This window comes from Oratosquilla oratoria, chromosome 7 (genome assembly GCF_046742065.1).
Source record: "Oratosquilla oratoria isolate Oo_2021 chromosome 7, ASM4674206v1, whole genome shotgun sequence".
NCBI lineage: Eukaryota > Metazoa > Arthropoda > Malacostraca > Stomatopoda > Squillidae > Oratosquilla > Oratosquilla oratoria.
In genome coordinates, this window is record NC_134783.1 from 63,307,755 (window position 1) to 63,323,963 (window position 16,209).

General features: G+C 42.4%; 1 protein-coding gene across 1 annotated transcript in view; it reads left to right on the forward strand.

Annotated features, from left to right (window-relative positions):
• The window catches only part of LOC143027190 (uncharacterized), a 61,893-nt gene that overhangs the window by 42,699 nt on the left and 2,985 nt on the right, over positions 1 to 16,209 (forward strand). Inside the window, exons 2-7 of the mRNA XM_076188354.1 lie at positions 6,651 to 6,724; positions 8,743 to 8,768; positions 9,127 to 9,525; positions 11,019 to 11,173; positions 12,850 to 12,992; positions 15,971 to 16,072. Of these exons, the coding sequence (XP_076044469.1) occupies positions 6,652 to 6,724; positions 8,743 to 8,768; positions 9,127 to 9,525; positions 11,019 to 11,173; positions 12,850 to 12,992; positions 15,971 to 16,072 (898 nt within the window). The 5' untranslated portion in view covers position 6,651. The remainder of the gene's footprint in view (positions 1 to 6,650; positions 6,725 to 8,742; positions 8,769 to 9,126; positions 9,526 to 11,018; positions 11,174 to 12,849; positions 12,993 to 15,970; positions 16,073 to 16,209) is intronic.

Here is a 16,209-nt window from a genome sequence, read left to right on the forward strand (position 1 = left end):
TTTTCCACGTATTCTCTTCCTTCTCTTCTTTCTTCCTCTATTTACCCTCCTCCTCCTCCCTCCCTCTCTCTCCTTACCCTCCTCCTCCCTCTCCTCTTCCTCCTCCTCCTTCTCCCTCCCCCCCACTTCGTCTCTCGTCATACGGCATTACCACCAAATACGGCTCTGTCCTACGGACTTCGTCACCCCACAACTGTGAGGTCACACCAGGACTCTGAGGTTGTCCACTACAGAAGAAGTAAACAGCAGTCCATAAGAGGGGGTTCAAACGGTCTAACGGCTCGTCGAACGCAGTTCGACAGACACGTGTTTAAAGTGATGTGTGAACGTATGAGCGGGGTATTTGGGGTTTAACCAACGTGTTCGACAACCAAATACCCCGTTCACACGTTCACTTTAAACACGTGTCCGTCGAACCGCGTTCGAGGGAACCGTTAGACCTTCTAAGTCTCCTGTCAGCTGTTGGTGTCTCAGGAGACTTCCCCCGCCAGGGTGACCGGATGTCTCAAGGGGAAAATGGTCAACAGGAGTTGATTTTTTTCCTTTGAAAAAATCGTTAGGCGAAACGTCAGGAGTAAACGGTTCCCTCCCAGTCCATCTTTCCTTTGCCGTGTTTAAGCAACTAGCAGCTGAAATTATTCTAGATTGTCAAAAATAATGATAAATATTTTATTCCTCTTAATGCGTCCAGTTTCTGTTGTATCTTTTGATTGTTGTAATATCATTTTATGGGAAAATATGTTAAATTTAGCGTAATTATGCTAAATCTGATCAACCTGTTCCCCCACCTCCAACCTCCAACCACATTTTCCTCCATCAGTGAGCAATACTGGGTACCTGCTTATGGTGGTCCTGCGAGACGGGACATCGATGAGGATCATCTCCACCGCCTGTCTGCAGCCCCTAGGGCCTGACACTAGGTCTCCGGAACGAACCCAAGATGATTTTCCCTAAATTTGTTTTTACACGGAGAGACCACAACTTGCGATTTGTTATGTCAGAGAACCAGATCTTGGGTCACGTGAAGAATGGTCACCCCAAAACACTCACGTGAAGAATTGTCACCCCAAAACACTCACGTGAAGAATTGTCACCCCAAAACACTCACGTGAAGAATTGTCACCCCAAAACACTCACGTGAAGAATTGTCACCCCAAAACACTCACGTGAAGAATTGTCACCCCAAAACACTCACGTGAAGAATTGTCACCCCAAAACACTCACGTGAAGAATTGTCAACCCAAAACACTCACGTGAAGAATTGTCACCCCAGAACACTCACGTGAAGAATTGTCACCCCAAAACACTCACGTGAAGAATTGTCACCCCAAAACACTCACGTGAAGAATTGTCACCCCAAAACACTCACGTGAAGAATTGTCACCCCAAAACACTCACGTGAAGAATTGTCACCCCAAAACACTCACGTGAAGAACTGTCACCCCAAAACACTTACGTGAAGAATTGTCATCCCAAAACACTCACGTGAAGAACTGTCACCCCAAAACACTCACGTGAAGAATTGTCACCCCAGAAGGCCCACATGAAGAATCGTCACCCCATGAGATCCCACCTTAAGTATTGTCACCCCAGTACGCCGAATATATCAACAGTCTTCCATGACGGGATCGACGGTGGGTGGGAGCAGTAGAACGACACGAGGTCCGTTAGGTCACGATCTCATTCCTCCAGCTGAACAAAAAACCGCCTCACGTTAGGTAGAATAAATATTATAAGTAGTTTCATTAGGTAGAGGATATTTTAGTTTTATCTAATCTACCTAAGTCCACCCAGAAGAGGGTTCCATACCAGTTCTAACGTGAACGATGTGCTTCCCACTTTGGGAAAAAAACTTTCGTGACGGGACTCTACCTTGGCCTCGATCTCGACGATCTGACCATCCCCTGGAATCTCCTCCGCTCCCCCTCCTCACCCCCCCCCTCTCTCTCTCTCTAAAAAAAAGAAAAAAAAAAAAAAAGAAATCGCGTGCGAAAGAAGCGATGGCCAATTGAGGTTTCCATTTACAATGTGGTCACGCTCGTTGGCTGCCCAAGGCTCCGGCCGCGATCACAGCCCAATTTGGAATTATGACTTAACTTTGCAGGCTTTGCAGGTGCACAGGTTTAATCACACAGTTTAAAGGGGAAATGATACACGCGCGCACACACACACACACACACACACACACACACACACACACACACACACACACACACACACACACACACACTCGGTGGCGCGGTTGGTAGAGCACTGGACTGCGAAGTACGGGGGTGCTCGCAGTACCTGGTTCGAATCCTGCCCGGGGCACACACACACACACACACACACACACACACACACACACACACAGGTCACAGCATTTAAGGTCACAGCATTACCCATAGATCGGTCACATGAGCTCTGAGCTCTCTTCCGGGAGGGAAATAGCTGTCGATCACGAGTCCAACACGTGATCCAAAAGACCAAGGTGAATACACGTGTACGCAAACATGTACACGCATGGCCGTACAAGCAAGCCCATAAATGCACACGTATAGACACTCATCCCCAACCACATATACACACACGCACAGACACACACACACACAGACACATACACACACACACACACACACACTCACACACATCGTGGCGCTGTGGTTAGAGTTCTTGCCAGCCACCACGGCGGTTAGGGTTCGACCCCCGTCCAGGGCTGAAATAATTTCAGAATCGCTTCGCTGCAGGGTGTTACTCCAGCTCTCGTGGGAGGGGAGTTGGGGTGTGTGTGCATATGTCACAGTATTACCCATAGATCGGTCATAGAGTTCTGAGCTCTCATCCGGGAGGTTAGTAACTGTCGATCACGAGTCCATCACGTGATCCAAGACCATGGTGAATCACACACACACACACACACACACACACACACACACACACACACACACACACACACACACACACACACATATATATATATATATTTTACATTGTGTGTGTGTGTGTGTGTGTGTGTGTGTGTGTGTGTGTGTGTGTGTGTATGCGCGCGCGCACGCGTGTGTGTGTCTGCCACACAAATGACAATAAACGCATGATTTACTATTTTCCAGAAAACCACAGGCAGTAAATGAAATGGCAAAGGGCAGTCGTCTTTGTCCATGAAGACATCTTCAGGCGAAAAAAACACAATAACACAAAACTCGTGCTCACACTTTTCACTTGAGTACGAATCTGTAAATATAAAATTATTTCGTAACTGATTATTTTGTTAATAAGTCCTTGGAATCAACAGGAACGTCATCAGCGTTTGTTTTTATTATGTTCTCTTTACTTTTTCTGTGTACAGTGAAGATGCCTTAGTAGGCGAAGACATTTGGTTTTTCGTCATTTTATTTCTTAATAGTTTTCTGCAATATACATATACATACATGAATACGCACCTACGCTTTATTAGGGGAAATAGATTCATACATTTTAGTCGATTTTCGTATGATTTGTTTCTGGTATTTGTTATCAGTTTTGTGGCTCCCTATTATACTTTTTCCCATCTGTCAGTGTCTTTAATGAGATTCGGTGATCATACGTATAGAGCATAAAATGTGGATGAACTGACGACTTTTATGGCTTGTTAATGACAGATGGTCTTTTAAAATCCGAAGATCGCACAATCAGTCCTAGAATCTTATTTGCCTTCTCTGAGGGGGAAAATACACTGCTTAGATGATTTGTAATCATCACTGATAATTACGCCGAGATCCTTCTCACTATCCACTTTTGTTAACGACTTTCCAAATAACTTGTAATCGTACTTATTGTTATTTTTACCTATTACTGTAGTTTATCTCAATCTTCTTGAATATCTAATTGGATTAAGTGATCATTTGCCATTCCGCACAGTTTTGCATCATCACCAAATTTGGAGACAATAGATTGCAGTCCATGATGTATATGATTTATAAATACAATGAATATAAGTGGCCCAGGAACGGAACCCTGAGGAACTCCACTCGTAACATTTTTCCGTCTTGTAAAGACACTAGATAGTAATAAACTCGGATAAAGATTCCTTTCTTTACTCTTGCCATCTGTAAATTAACTCTTTAAGTCTCAACGCGCGCGCACACACACACACACACACACACACACACACACACACACACACACACACACACACACACACACACACACACACACGCACACATGTACATCTTTCGTGTATACAGCGAAGGTGTCGAGGCAAACTGTTTCGTCCTTCCTCCCATTTTCAATTGAATTCTGGGTTTGGGGGACGCCAGCCCCCCCCCCCCTTTTTTGAGAATTAAATATTCAAGTCGGACATTCATCCCCCACGCCAGTAGTAAATTATGGGAATAATGATCTGAACACGCGGGAACATTCGTGCTAGTAATTTCATGGTTAAATCATCCCCCTTCAGTCACTGACATTCTCGTCCTCTCTCTTCATCTCTCTCTCTCTCTCTCTCTCTCTCTCTCTCTCTCGATAAATGGACAGTGGAGATTTGCTCAGCACCGGACCTCATCCAGATGCATGACGACGACGACGACGATGACGATAATGATGGTGATGATGATGGTGGTGGTGATGATGACGATGGTGATGATGGTGATGATGGCGATGATGGCAATGATGATGATAGGGATGATGATGATGATAATGATGATGAATATGATAAGTATGATGATGCTGATGATAATGATAATGGTGATTATAAGTATGATGATGATGATGATGATGATAATGATGATGATGACGACGAGAACGACGACGATGATAATGATAATGATGATTATGATAAGTATGATGATGATAATGATAATGATTATTATGATAAGTATGATGATGATGATGATGATGATGATGATGATGATAACGACGATGATAATGATAATGATGATGGTGATGAAAAGAACAGAAGAACCTAAGAACGGAGGAGACTGCAAGAGACCATAAGGCCTACACTAGGCAGCTCCATGTCCATTACCGCCTGTCACCCCAACCATAATTTTTTTCTAATCTTTTCTTAAAACAACCCATTGTTTCAACGCTCACTGCATGGTTACTAAGTCTATTCCATTCATTAATCACTCTCTTGTAAACCAGCCCTTGTCTATTTCCTTCTGAAACCTAAATTTGTCCAATCTAAACTTATTACAACGAGTCTTGTCAAGCTGTCTTAATATGATGACCTTACCAGTACCACTCTCGTTAAAGCCCTTGACCCATTTGAATACCTCTATTAGATCGTCCCGCACTCTTTGTCTTTCCAGAGAGTGTAAGTTAAGGTGCCTAAGCCTCTCTTCATGTAGTAAATTTCTAAGATCTTGTGTATTTTTGGTCATTCTCCTTTGTACTAATTCTAGTGAATCCATGCTGCAGGACGGAGACGAAAACTACCGCATTGTCAAGGATGGGTCTAACTATAGCAAGATAGAGTTTGATAGCTACATCTGAACTTCTATTCGTTACCATCCTTGTACTAAATCCTAATGCCTTGTTAGTCTTCTTCCTGGACTGTAGGGTCAAATTATTACTGATTCACTAACACTCCCAACATCTTTTTTCAAGTATTGTTTCCTCTGAAATGATCTTGTGTAAACCATATCTGTTTTATGGGTTGTGTAAACCTACGTGTAATACAACTGCATTTTGAGGTACTGAAGTACATTTGCCATTTCGTCGACAAAGAGAACATTTGATTAAGATCTTCCTGAAATATCCCAGCGTCTTCCATGGACCTGACGTGTCCCATTTCAGTGTCGTTCGCAAACTTACTAACATCACTATCAATCCAATTATCCAAGTCATTTACATATTTAATGAACAATACGGGACCCAAAACCGAACCCTGGGGAATTCCACCATTTGGATATTACACCGTGAATTATGATCCACTGTCTTCTGTCACTAATACATTCTCTAATCCATTATTTTTTTTCCTCCTATGCCAAGAGTTTTGATTTTATTTAGTAATCTCTCGTGGGGTACCTTGTCGAACGCTTTGCAAAGTCAAAGTAGATAACAGTCAACGTAAATAACATCGCAACTGTTGTTGTTATCTGCCGTCTTGTAGGAATTAGAGTAAAAGGATAGAATATTAGCTACGCACGACCTGGTGATCCTAGATACTATGTTGCTATACAATGACGATAATAATAATTCATATTATTCGTCTTTCTTTATAATAATCACGAATAGGCGCCTTTTTTGCGAAATAATCTGGACCCCAAAAAGCTGCCAAATATATGAGTAGATAAATAGCTTGCAAAACATATGTAAAACTACTTCATTCATTACAAAAAAAAGACAATTACGCAAATGAATAAATGAATGAATCAGTCAATTAATCAATTAATAAGTTTATGAATCAATCAATTCGTCAATGAATAGATAAAAAATAAGCAAATAGATAAATCAATGAATAAATTAATAAAGATAATAAATGAATAAGTTAGAATAGATACAAATGAAACAAGTAAATGAATAAAGAAATGATTAAACAAATAGATAAATAATTAAATGTATAACTGAATAATGAATAAACAAACAAATTAATTATTAAATGAAGAAATAAGTAAAAAATAAATCATTCATAGGATGACAAAACTAACGTGAAACATGATAAGATAATCTACGTTTTTTTTCTTTTCCAGTATGACGTCATCACTCTCCGCCGTGCGCATGCCGCTGCTCCTGCTGCTGTTGCTGCTGGCCGATGCGCGAGCAGGTGAGAAATACAGAATATTTTCTTTCTTAATATCTCACTGATAACTCCTCTTCTACGGTGGCACCCTTTCTTAATATTTTGTTCAGATGAGAGTATTTATTCGGCGATAACCATCGCTTCTATCCCTGGGGACAACAGGGGTGGAGAAATAGAGGCGAACAAAAAGGCGGGATATTTGATATTTTCGATACAAAAAAATAAGAATAAATAAATGAATAAAATAAATAAATAGATAAACAAATAAATAAATAAAAATTAAATAAATGAATAAATGAATAAATCCTCTAAAGTTATTATTCTTTATTGAATCTGGAAATAAAATATAACAGAAATTATGAATGTTGAAACTGGAAGTCAATGCTTGAGGCCTTCAAAGGAAATGAGCTTATGTACTTTTTTGTGTTACCCTCGGCAATTGTAATTGTTATTTCGAATTATGTGTTCTCTTCATTATCTGCATTTCATGTATGTGGTTCATTGCCAAACAAACTTATCGTTATTATCATTATTGTTATCATTATTATAATGTATAAAATGAAACGGAGTTCATTAAAAAAAAAAAAAAAATGATATTGCGGTAAAGCACTACTTTTGGGCCACCTCTCTCTATCTCCACTGTATGTATACAGAGTGTTTGCACTGATGTTACAGAAAACCGAACGCCCGGATGCGCCGTCAAAAAAAAAAAAAAAAAAAAAAGTTTACTTAGGTTTATCCCTCACGTCATACATACATTCCACTTTGAAATGTGTATTTGAAGTCAACTACAGATGGGGTCAGCATACTGTAGCTATTTGTAAGTGAGTGGAACATTACCGGTATCATTTTCCTTGGTCATCAAAAAGTCAACCGGCAATTGTCCACTCAAATTTGTGTACCTCTGCCTGACACATCCCGTGGCTCTTTCCACGCGAACACGCACAAGTGCAATTTTCTTTTCTCGATGTCCACTAGAGATAGTTTTGCCTTTCCTTTCGTAAAGACTGGGGTTTCACCTTTGGTCATTTTACATCCCGAAGGCCAAACCCCTTGTCAGCGAGCACAACACCTCCATGCAGAAAACGCACGGCACGCCTCTCGGCTGTGTACTTGTCACTAGCCCTTCTAGCCCCAGGCATTCGACCAATAGGATACACTACCCTGTAGAGCACTGTTTCCCAACCTTTTCTTCAGGCGACCCCCAATATGATCCTCATTATATCACTGCGACCCCAATAATCTATTTGTATATGTGTTAATATATATACATGACCAGTTGTTGACTAAAAAGTAGGACACAAGGATAATAAATATATGCACACACACACACACACACACACACACACACACACACCATGAAAGTCGTGAACACGGAAGCTGTTGTGAAATACAGTCAAATTTGCTTACATGAAGACCTTCTATCCACACACACACACACACACACACACCATGAAAATCGTGAACACATAAGCTGTTGTGAACTGAAATCAAATTTGCTTATATGAGGACCTTCTATCTACACACACACACACACACACACATTTATTATACTTGTCCCCTACTTTGGCGCAGTCGGTAGAGTCCCCGACTGTCACTACGGCGGTCCAGGTTCGAATCCTGCCCAGGGCTGAAATAATTTCAGTACTGCTGCGCTTCGAGTCGTTACTCCAACTCTCGTGGGCGGGGAGTTGGGTGTGTGTGTGCGTGTAAGGTCACAGCATTACCCATAGATCGGTCACACGAGCTCTGAGCTCTCTTCCGGGAGGGAAATAGCTGTCGATCACGAGTCCAACACGTGATCCAAAGACCATGGTGAATCACACACACATCTAGAAGTATGTAGATAGATATGTATGTTTACATATTTGCATTTTTCTTTATAAGAAATTTACAATGATTTGATTGTATGGTCAAATGATTGCTGATATTTCTTCCGTGTGGATGAAATGTGTAAAGATGATCCACGTGGAATAATTCAGTAAAAGTTGGCTTCCCTTGACACCAATGTTTTAATACATTTATTGCTTTTTATTTTGCAGATGGCCACCACATTGGGAGAGCGCAGGTAAGCACGGTAAAAGAATATAAATCTCATGAATTATACTTACACACACACACTCATTTGTGTGTGTAGATTTTACTGTTGTCTTATAGTCATTTCTGGGAGTTGTTAAACGAAAGATAGCATCAAATTTTTACTAAACCGTTTCTCTTATTTTGACGACTTCTGTAGCCCTCAAAGGCAGCTCGAAAATAGAATGAACACAAATTTTCGTTTATATCGTCAATGCTCGTGCCGGGACTATTCCCCCATCAACTCATCATTTCTTGCCTTCCTACATTCATTATGAAAACCTCCCCCCACTGTATGACGCTAAAAAAAAAAAAAAAAAATCATCATTTTGACGTGTGTCCCTCCACAGCCAGAGGTAGTTATGGTCATGGAATCGAAACCAGACGTGGACATCATCGTCGTCCCCAAGAGGATGATGGACGCGATGCCCTTCGTATCCCCAGATCTCCACCAGGACAACCAAGAAGAAGCCCTAAGGGAAATGGTCAGTATGGCTGACATGGGAAAGCCGAAAGTCTCCAAGCTGGAGGGAGAGGTGCTCGACTTTCAGCTCCTGGAAGAACTCCAACCGTCGAACGATACTGGTACCACGGCGTTCCCTGAGTTCATGACGACGACGACGACGACGACCACGACGACGACAACCACAACTCTCCCGCCGACGACGACAAAGCCCTTTAATGAGCTGGTCCGTGAGGTTCTCGACGTCATCGGCTTGGATTCAATCGTCCCCTTCGACTGTGGCAAGGTAAGCATGTACGCATGAACACACACCCGCACACACACACACACACACACGAATAGATGGCGCAGTGGTAGCGATCGCGGCCTCCACTACGGCGGTCCGAGTTCGAATCCCGCCCAGTATCGCTGCGCTGCGAGTCATTTCTCAACTCTCGTGGGCGGGGAGCTGGGTGTGTATGTGTGCGTGTAAGGTCACATGTGAGCTCTGGGCTCTCATCCGGGAGGGTAATTGCTGTCGACCACGAGTCCAACTCGTGGTCCATGACCATGGTGAATCACACCCACACATACACACACACCATGAGAGAGAGGGAGGGGGGGGGAGCTTTGATATTTGTATTGTGTCCTTTAGTGAGATGACGGAGACCTTGACGTGAAAGTCAAGTCGAGGGAGATGAAGTGTCATAGGGAGAAAAGGGAGCGACCGAAACTCCCACTAAGAGTCACGAGACGGGGCACTATCATAAATAAACGAGTGAAAAAGGAAACAAGTTCGTCAGTGTTTTTGGTCGAGGAAGAAGCAGAAAGGATGATCATATTGATTTACAGACTGAGGTCAGAGGAAGCATTTTGGGTAAAATCTTAACAGGATGTAAGAAGAGTCTTGAGAAGAAAGCCAAAGACAATGTGGAGTGGAATGCGTTTATAGTTAAACCGGGGTAAGGAAGGGACTGAGAAAGTGACTTGAATAAAAGATAACACCTTTTTGAGGAAGAGAACTGTGGATGGTGTTGACTTGAATACAAAAACTTTTATGTGAAGTAGGGTGATGAAATATTCTTGTTTTTATTCTTTGTTACGATACAAAGGCCACATGCGGGAGGGGGTTGCCAAAACACACACACACACACACACACACACACACACACACACACACACACGACTCGGTGGCGCGGTTGGTAGAGTCCCAAACTGTCAGTACGGCGGTACCGGGGGTACTGGGTTCAAATCCTGCCCAGGGCTGAAATTATTTCAGTATCGCTGCGCTTCGAGTCGTTACTCCAACTCTCGTGGGCGGGGAGTTGAATGTGTGTTTGTGCGTGTAAAGTCATAGCATTACCCATAGATCAGTCATACGAGCTCTGAGCCCGATCACGAGTCCAACACGTGATCCAAAGACCAAGGTGAATCACACACACACACACACACACACACACACACACACACACACACACACACACACACACACACACACACACACACACACACGTATATATATATTAATATATATGTATATATTGACAGCTTTGTGATCAAGACCCTGCGGGTCGAAACGTTAAGGCGTAAGATTCTCCCATTTCTCCTCGTCTACTTCTTTCACCTTCAATATTATATGTATATATATATATATGTATATATATATATATATATATATATATATATATATATATATATGTATGTATGCATACACATGTTGGGACTGTTAACCTTCTTCCTTTTTGATAACCCTTTTGCCGCTATCGCTAACCTTTCGTCGTGTCGATCCTCTTCACTCAGCGCCCGCCGAGAGGTCTTTTAGGCGACGCGATGAAGATCACGCAGGTGCAACTGGGTTCCCTCGAAAAGGGGTCGTTCTATCACCGGTGCCCCGGTGTCCTCATCACAGCCACCCATGTCCTCACCGACGCAGAGTGCACTGCCTCGCCCAATGTGTAAGTAGACAACTTTCATTAGTAATTAGTTTCGACTAACTCCACTCACAACCGCAGCCATTCTAACATACAGACAAATTAGCATCCAAGGCTTCTTCTCGCCATACATGCAACCTTACCAAGTCCCTCAGTGGGTAGGCCGGTCCTACGCTGGACCATTAAGGGTGATCTGCATCACACAACAACAACGCACCGGCCTTCCACTTGTATTGGTGACTAACGCTTGACAGAGAAACTACTGCAGGAAATCCCCTATGTAGGAAATGGACATGTACCATTAAAATCTTTTGTATATTGATGATTCAACACGTGTATTGAAGCGACGCTGGCGTTGCCGTCGCCCGTGCGGTAAACTTGGCTCTGTAGAATCTTGTCATCATTTCTTCATACTTCTTATCGCACCATCGAAGCACATATCTATTCGTATAGAGAAAATCGTCCTCACGTTTTTCTTCCCATACCTTCGAGTCTTTGTATATCGGAGCTTCGTGCATAGGGAATTCCCTAGTGTTTGTTGCCTTGGTAACCAAAACTCTTGTGGGTGAGGGCACGGTACCCCTGGTAGAAGCTGTATGACGTCAGCCCAATCCCTCATCGGATACCACTGAATGTCACTTGCACTGGCTGTCCGTGCACACAGGGAAAAGCGCCATGAGAAATAGGGATCCGGTAATGAATACAAAGATTATATGAAGGGTTGACTGTGCTAACGACGCTGTACACTATGAGGCAGAGACTTGGATTCTGAGAGATGCAAAATGGAGAAGTTTGAACGTGTCTGAGAAGTATAATTGGGGTTACAAGGTTGGATAGAGTGAGAAATGAGGAGGTGAGGACGAGAGCGATGGTGGAAAAGGAAATGGCAGATAGGGCTGATGAAAGTGCTGGGACGGTTTGGACACATGGAAAGAATGAGCCAAGAAATATTATTAAAGAGGTTTAGAAGGTAGAGATGGATAGTGTGGACTTCAGGGGACGACCAAAGATGGGACGAAAGGGGCTTTTAGCAAGAGGGGAATGACTGTTGAGCAAGGAAGGGAGAAGGCAGGGGATGAGTAGGGAATGGCTGTGTATAGATTATACTTTGACGCTGCACAAAGGGATTTCTCCCCGTCTTCTCTATTTTCCGCATGAGGGGACGGAGATGGGGGGGGGGCTTACCGATTAAATGAAGCGGCCTTGCTGTGGATGTGCTGTGTCTTGCTGCATTATTTCTAACCCGGGTAGTGGGAAGAAGGCAGGGAAGACCCGTCATCCACGAGGAGCTAAGATTGAGAGGTACAACAAAGGCAGTGGATGGGAGTGGAAATTGTGGAAATAGGTTTGTCCCTTTGACTTGGCTACCTCCCGTGTAAGGGGGAAAAAACTTTTGGTATATAAATATGGATAGATGTATTTGCTTCCGACGATTTTGTCAAAAATAACATCTTCAGAATAATGAATATCCGAAAAGACGAGAAAAAATGAAAGTAATCATTCATCGAAAATAAATAATTACTCTTTGCTGGTCTATTATCTAACCTAGCTCACCTTATTCTAGAAAAGCGACATTCATTATCATTTATCGATTTATTTTACTTTCTTCTTTGCCTCACTCATTCATCGCTAATACTCAATTTCTCTCCCATGGTTGTCTCCGGCGCAGAAATGTGATGAGATTAATGTTTCTTTTGCAGAAACATCGTGAAGTTCAACGACGAGACGGAAGTGCGGTACGTCGTGAGCCGCAGGATCAGTCCCGGCGTCCGCACCAAAATGGATCTCCTCAAGGGTTACAATATCGGAATCGTCGAGTTCAACAGCCCCGTTGAGTTTAGTGGTATGTCATATACCTTATACAAACAAACACACCTACACACACACACACACACACACACACACACACACACACACACACACACACACACACACACACACACACACACACGACTCGGTGACGCGGTTGGTAGAATCTCAGACTGTCAGTACGGGGGTGCCGGCGGTACCTGGTTCGAATACTGCCCAGGGCTGAAATTATTTCAGTATCGCTGCGCTTCGAGTCGTTATTCCAAAATTCCTTTTTTTTTTACCATTCTAGTTCTGCATTTAATGATCTCTGTTTCTATCTTTCGAAGATATTATTTGCTGCCTTCCTATAGCTAGTCTACACTCGGGCCTTACCTTTCCGAATAGTTCCCTCTATTCTATCCACGTTTCTCTTTCTTCTGTGATCTCTACTTTTTATCAATAAGTTTGTTTAGTTTTACTCTCTCTTATTCGTTTTACCTGTTTTTAATCTGTACAGTCCTTCTTCTTTTAATTAGAGCATGTGTATCTTTGGATTACCTGTTTTCTCTAATGCTCCTTGTACTTCCTACTTTCTCTGCCGATTCCTTAATGATATTCATTAAATTCAAATTCATACTCTCGATTGTGTCCTCGTTATTTCTTAGAACTTCGAATCTGTTTACAATTACACACTGAAATTAAAATTTGTCATCCAGCTTTGCAAGGCTTATTTTCTTTTTCAAAACTAGTTTATTTCTTTTGGTTCTGAAATCAAATTTTGCTGTGCGACCTACCGTTCGATGGTCACTACCTACATTTATTCTATTTATGACCGTAACATTACAAACGCTCCGGCTCTTATCTCCTAATATGAAATCCATTTCGTCCGTTATTGTTCCATTTGGGCTTCTCCAGGTCCATTTCCGATTTACACGTTCTTGGAGAAAAAAGAAAAAAAGAAAAAAAAAAAAATCAATTATTTTCATGTTGTAGTTTTCTGTAAAATTAACTAACATCTCGCCTCTGTCATCTCTCTCGGTTTCTCCAAACTTCCTAATGCGCAATTCATCCTCCATCTTCACCACTTCAGCATAAAAGTCGTCTATTAGCAACGTGTTTATCCATTACCTGAATTAAATAATAACAAAAGGACTCAATTTCATCGTCTGAACTTTATGAAGTTGGTCCCTGAATTACTTTCAGAGTGTACCTTTGACACAGCCTTATCATAACCCAATCTACTCTATCTGATATAATACTGAACTTGACTGTGTTACCAGCAACCTCTGCTCATTAAGAAGAATCCTGCTCCACTAGATCTTTCTTTGTCCTTACCTCCATAGTGGAACAGGTGGTGACCATTTTGTAATTGTATCAGCTTTTCTTCCGCTCTTCGGACTGCGCTCAATCCTTACCTCTATAGTAGAACAGGTGGTGACCATTTTGTAATTGTATCAGCTTTCCTTCCGCTCTTCGGACTGCGCTCAATCCTACGATGTCCCACTTGATGTTGTCTGCTCTTCGTCTGATCTTTCTTACAAAACCTGTTCGATGTGGGTGACCCTGCAGAGATTTCCTCTCTATCGACATAGCTTTTATAATCATTAAGATTCTCAAGCCTATCCACCACGTCAAGGTGCCAACTCTTGGATAGTATATATGTATGTATACATATATTAATCTTATCAACCATATCAACTTTTCCACTACTTCATTTCCTAGCAAACACGATCGAGACTAACATGGAGCTCGATGGAAGAATAATTGGAAACTAGTACGCTGTCAGGATATGGACTAGAACCCAACTCACACGTACAAAATAGACAGTGACTTAACCAGTTTCTCTATCAAGAGGGTTATAAGTCGAGCACAATTTCCTATGTATACTCGAGTTACATATACACGAATTTTATTCTCAACCGATCCCTGCCTTGATTTGCAAGATACTAGTATGTCCATAAGTGGGATAGTATTATAATACACACTGAATGGTTCTCAGTGCATAGATTTTCATCTTAGCAAGCACATTATATTTTTCCCATTTTGATTCCTTGCAAACACGGTCGTGGCGGGAAAGGGAGGTGTAGAGGTGGAGGTAATATGTAGATTGAAAGAAGTGAGTAAATGCCTTGGTGGATTAAAAAGTGTAATGAGAAATAGGCATTTGGGAATGGATGCTAAGGGGAGATTGTATGAAGGGGTGATTGTGCCGACAGCACAGTATGGGGCAGAAACATGGAACATAAGAGAGGAAGAGTTCAAATGTGTTGAGATGAAATGCTTGAGAAGTATGATAGGGGTTACTAGGCTGGGTAGAATGAGAAACGAGGAGATGAGGAGGAGAGCGGGGGTGGAAAGGGAGCTGGGAGATAAGGTCGATGAAAGAGTATTGGGATGGTTTGGACACATGGAAAGGTAATGAGTGAATAAATATTAGTAAAAGAGGCATGGGAGGCAGAGGTAGAAGGAGTGAACAGGAGGGGGCGACCAAGGATGAGATGGATGGGTGGGGTAAAGGGGGCATTAGGAAAGAGGGGAATGTCTGTTGAGGAGGAAAGGGAGAAGATAGGGGTGAATGGAGAATGGTTGTGTATGGATGATGCTGTGATCCATGAAAGGAAGTGGGTGGGGATGGGGGGTGAGGGGGTATGTGTGAATGATATTTTGACGCAACTAGAAGGGATACCTCCCCGTTTTTCTTTTTTTTTTTCTGCATGGGGAGAAGGAGAAGAGGGGGACTCGCCGATTAAATGACGCGGCCTTGCTGTAGATGTGCTGCGTCTTGCTCCATTGCTTCTGACCCAGGGCAGTGGGCGAGGTGCAAGGATGACCTGTCATCCAGGAGGAGCCAAGAAATGAGGGAGGGAGGGAGGGGAGGTGGATGGGAGTGGAATGGGTGGGAGTGGATTTATGCCTTTGACTTTGGCTACCTCCCTTGTAACGGAGAAAAGCCCGATGGTGTATATATGGTATGTTGTATGTATTATTATTATTATCATTATTGATATTATTATTACTATTATTTTTTAGACAAAATCCGCGCTGCCTGCCTGCCCAATCTTTTTGAGACGCCAGATTTGCAGCTCAACGACAACAATGATTATTACTACACTCAGTACGAAATCGAGGACGGTAAGTCTAGGACATCATGGAAGATCATTTTATTTTTCAATTTGATTTCACCTTACAAGACCAAGATCTGCATCTTTCTTAAACAAATATGCTCCATTTCGTAATCGGAAACATACTGGTCTCGTAGCTTCCTAGTC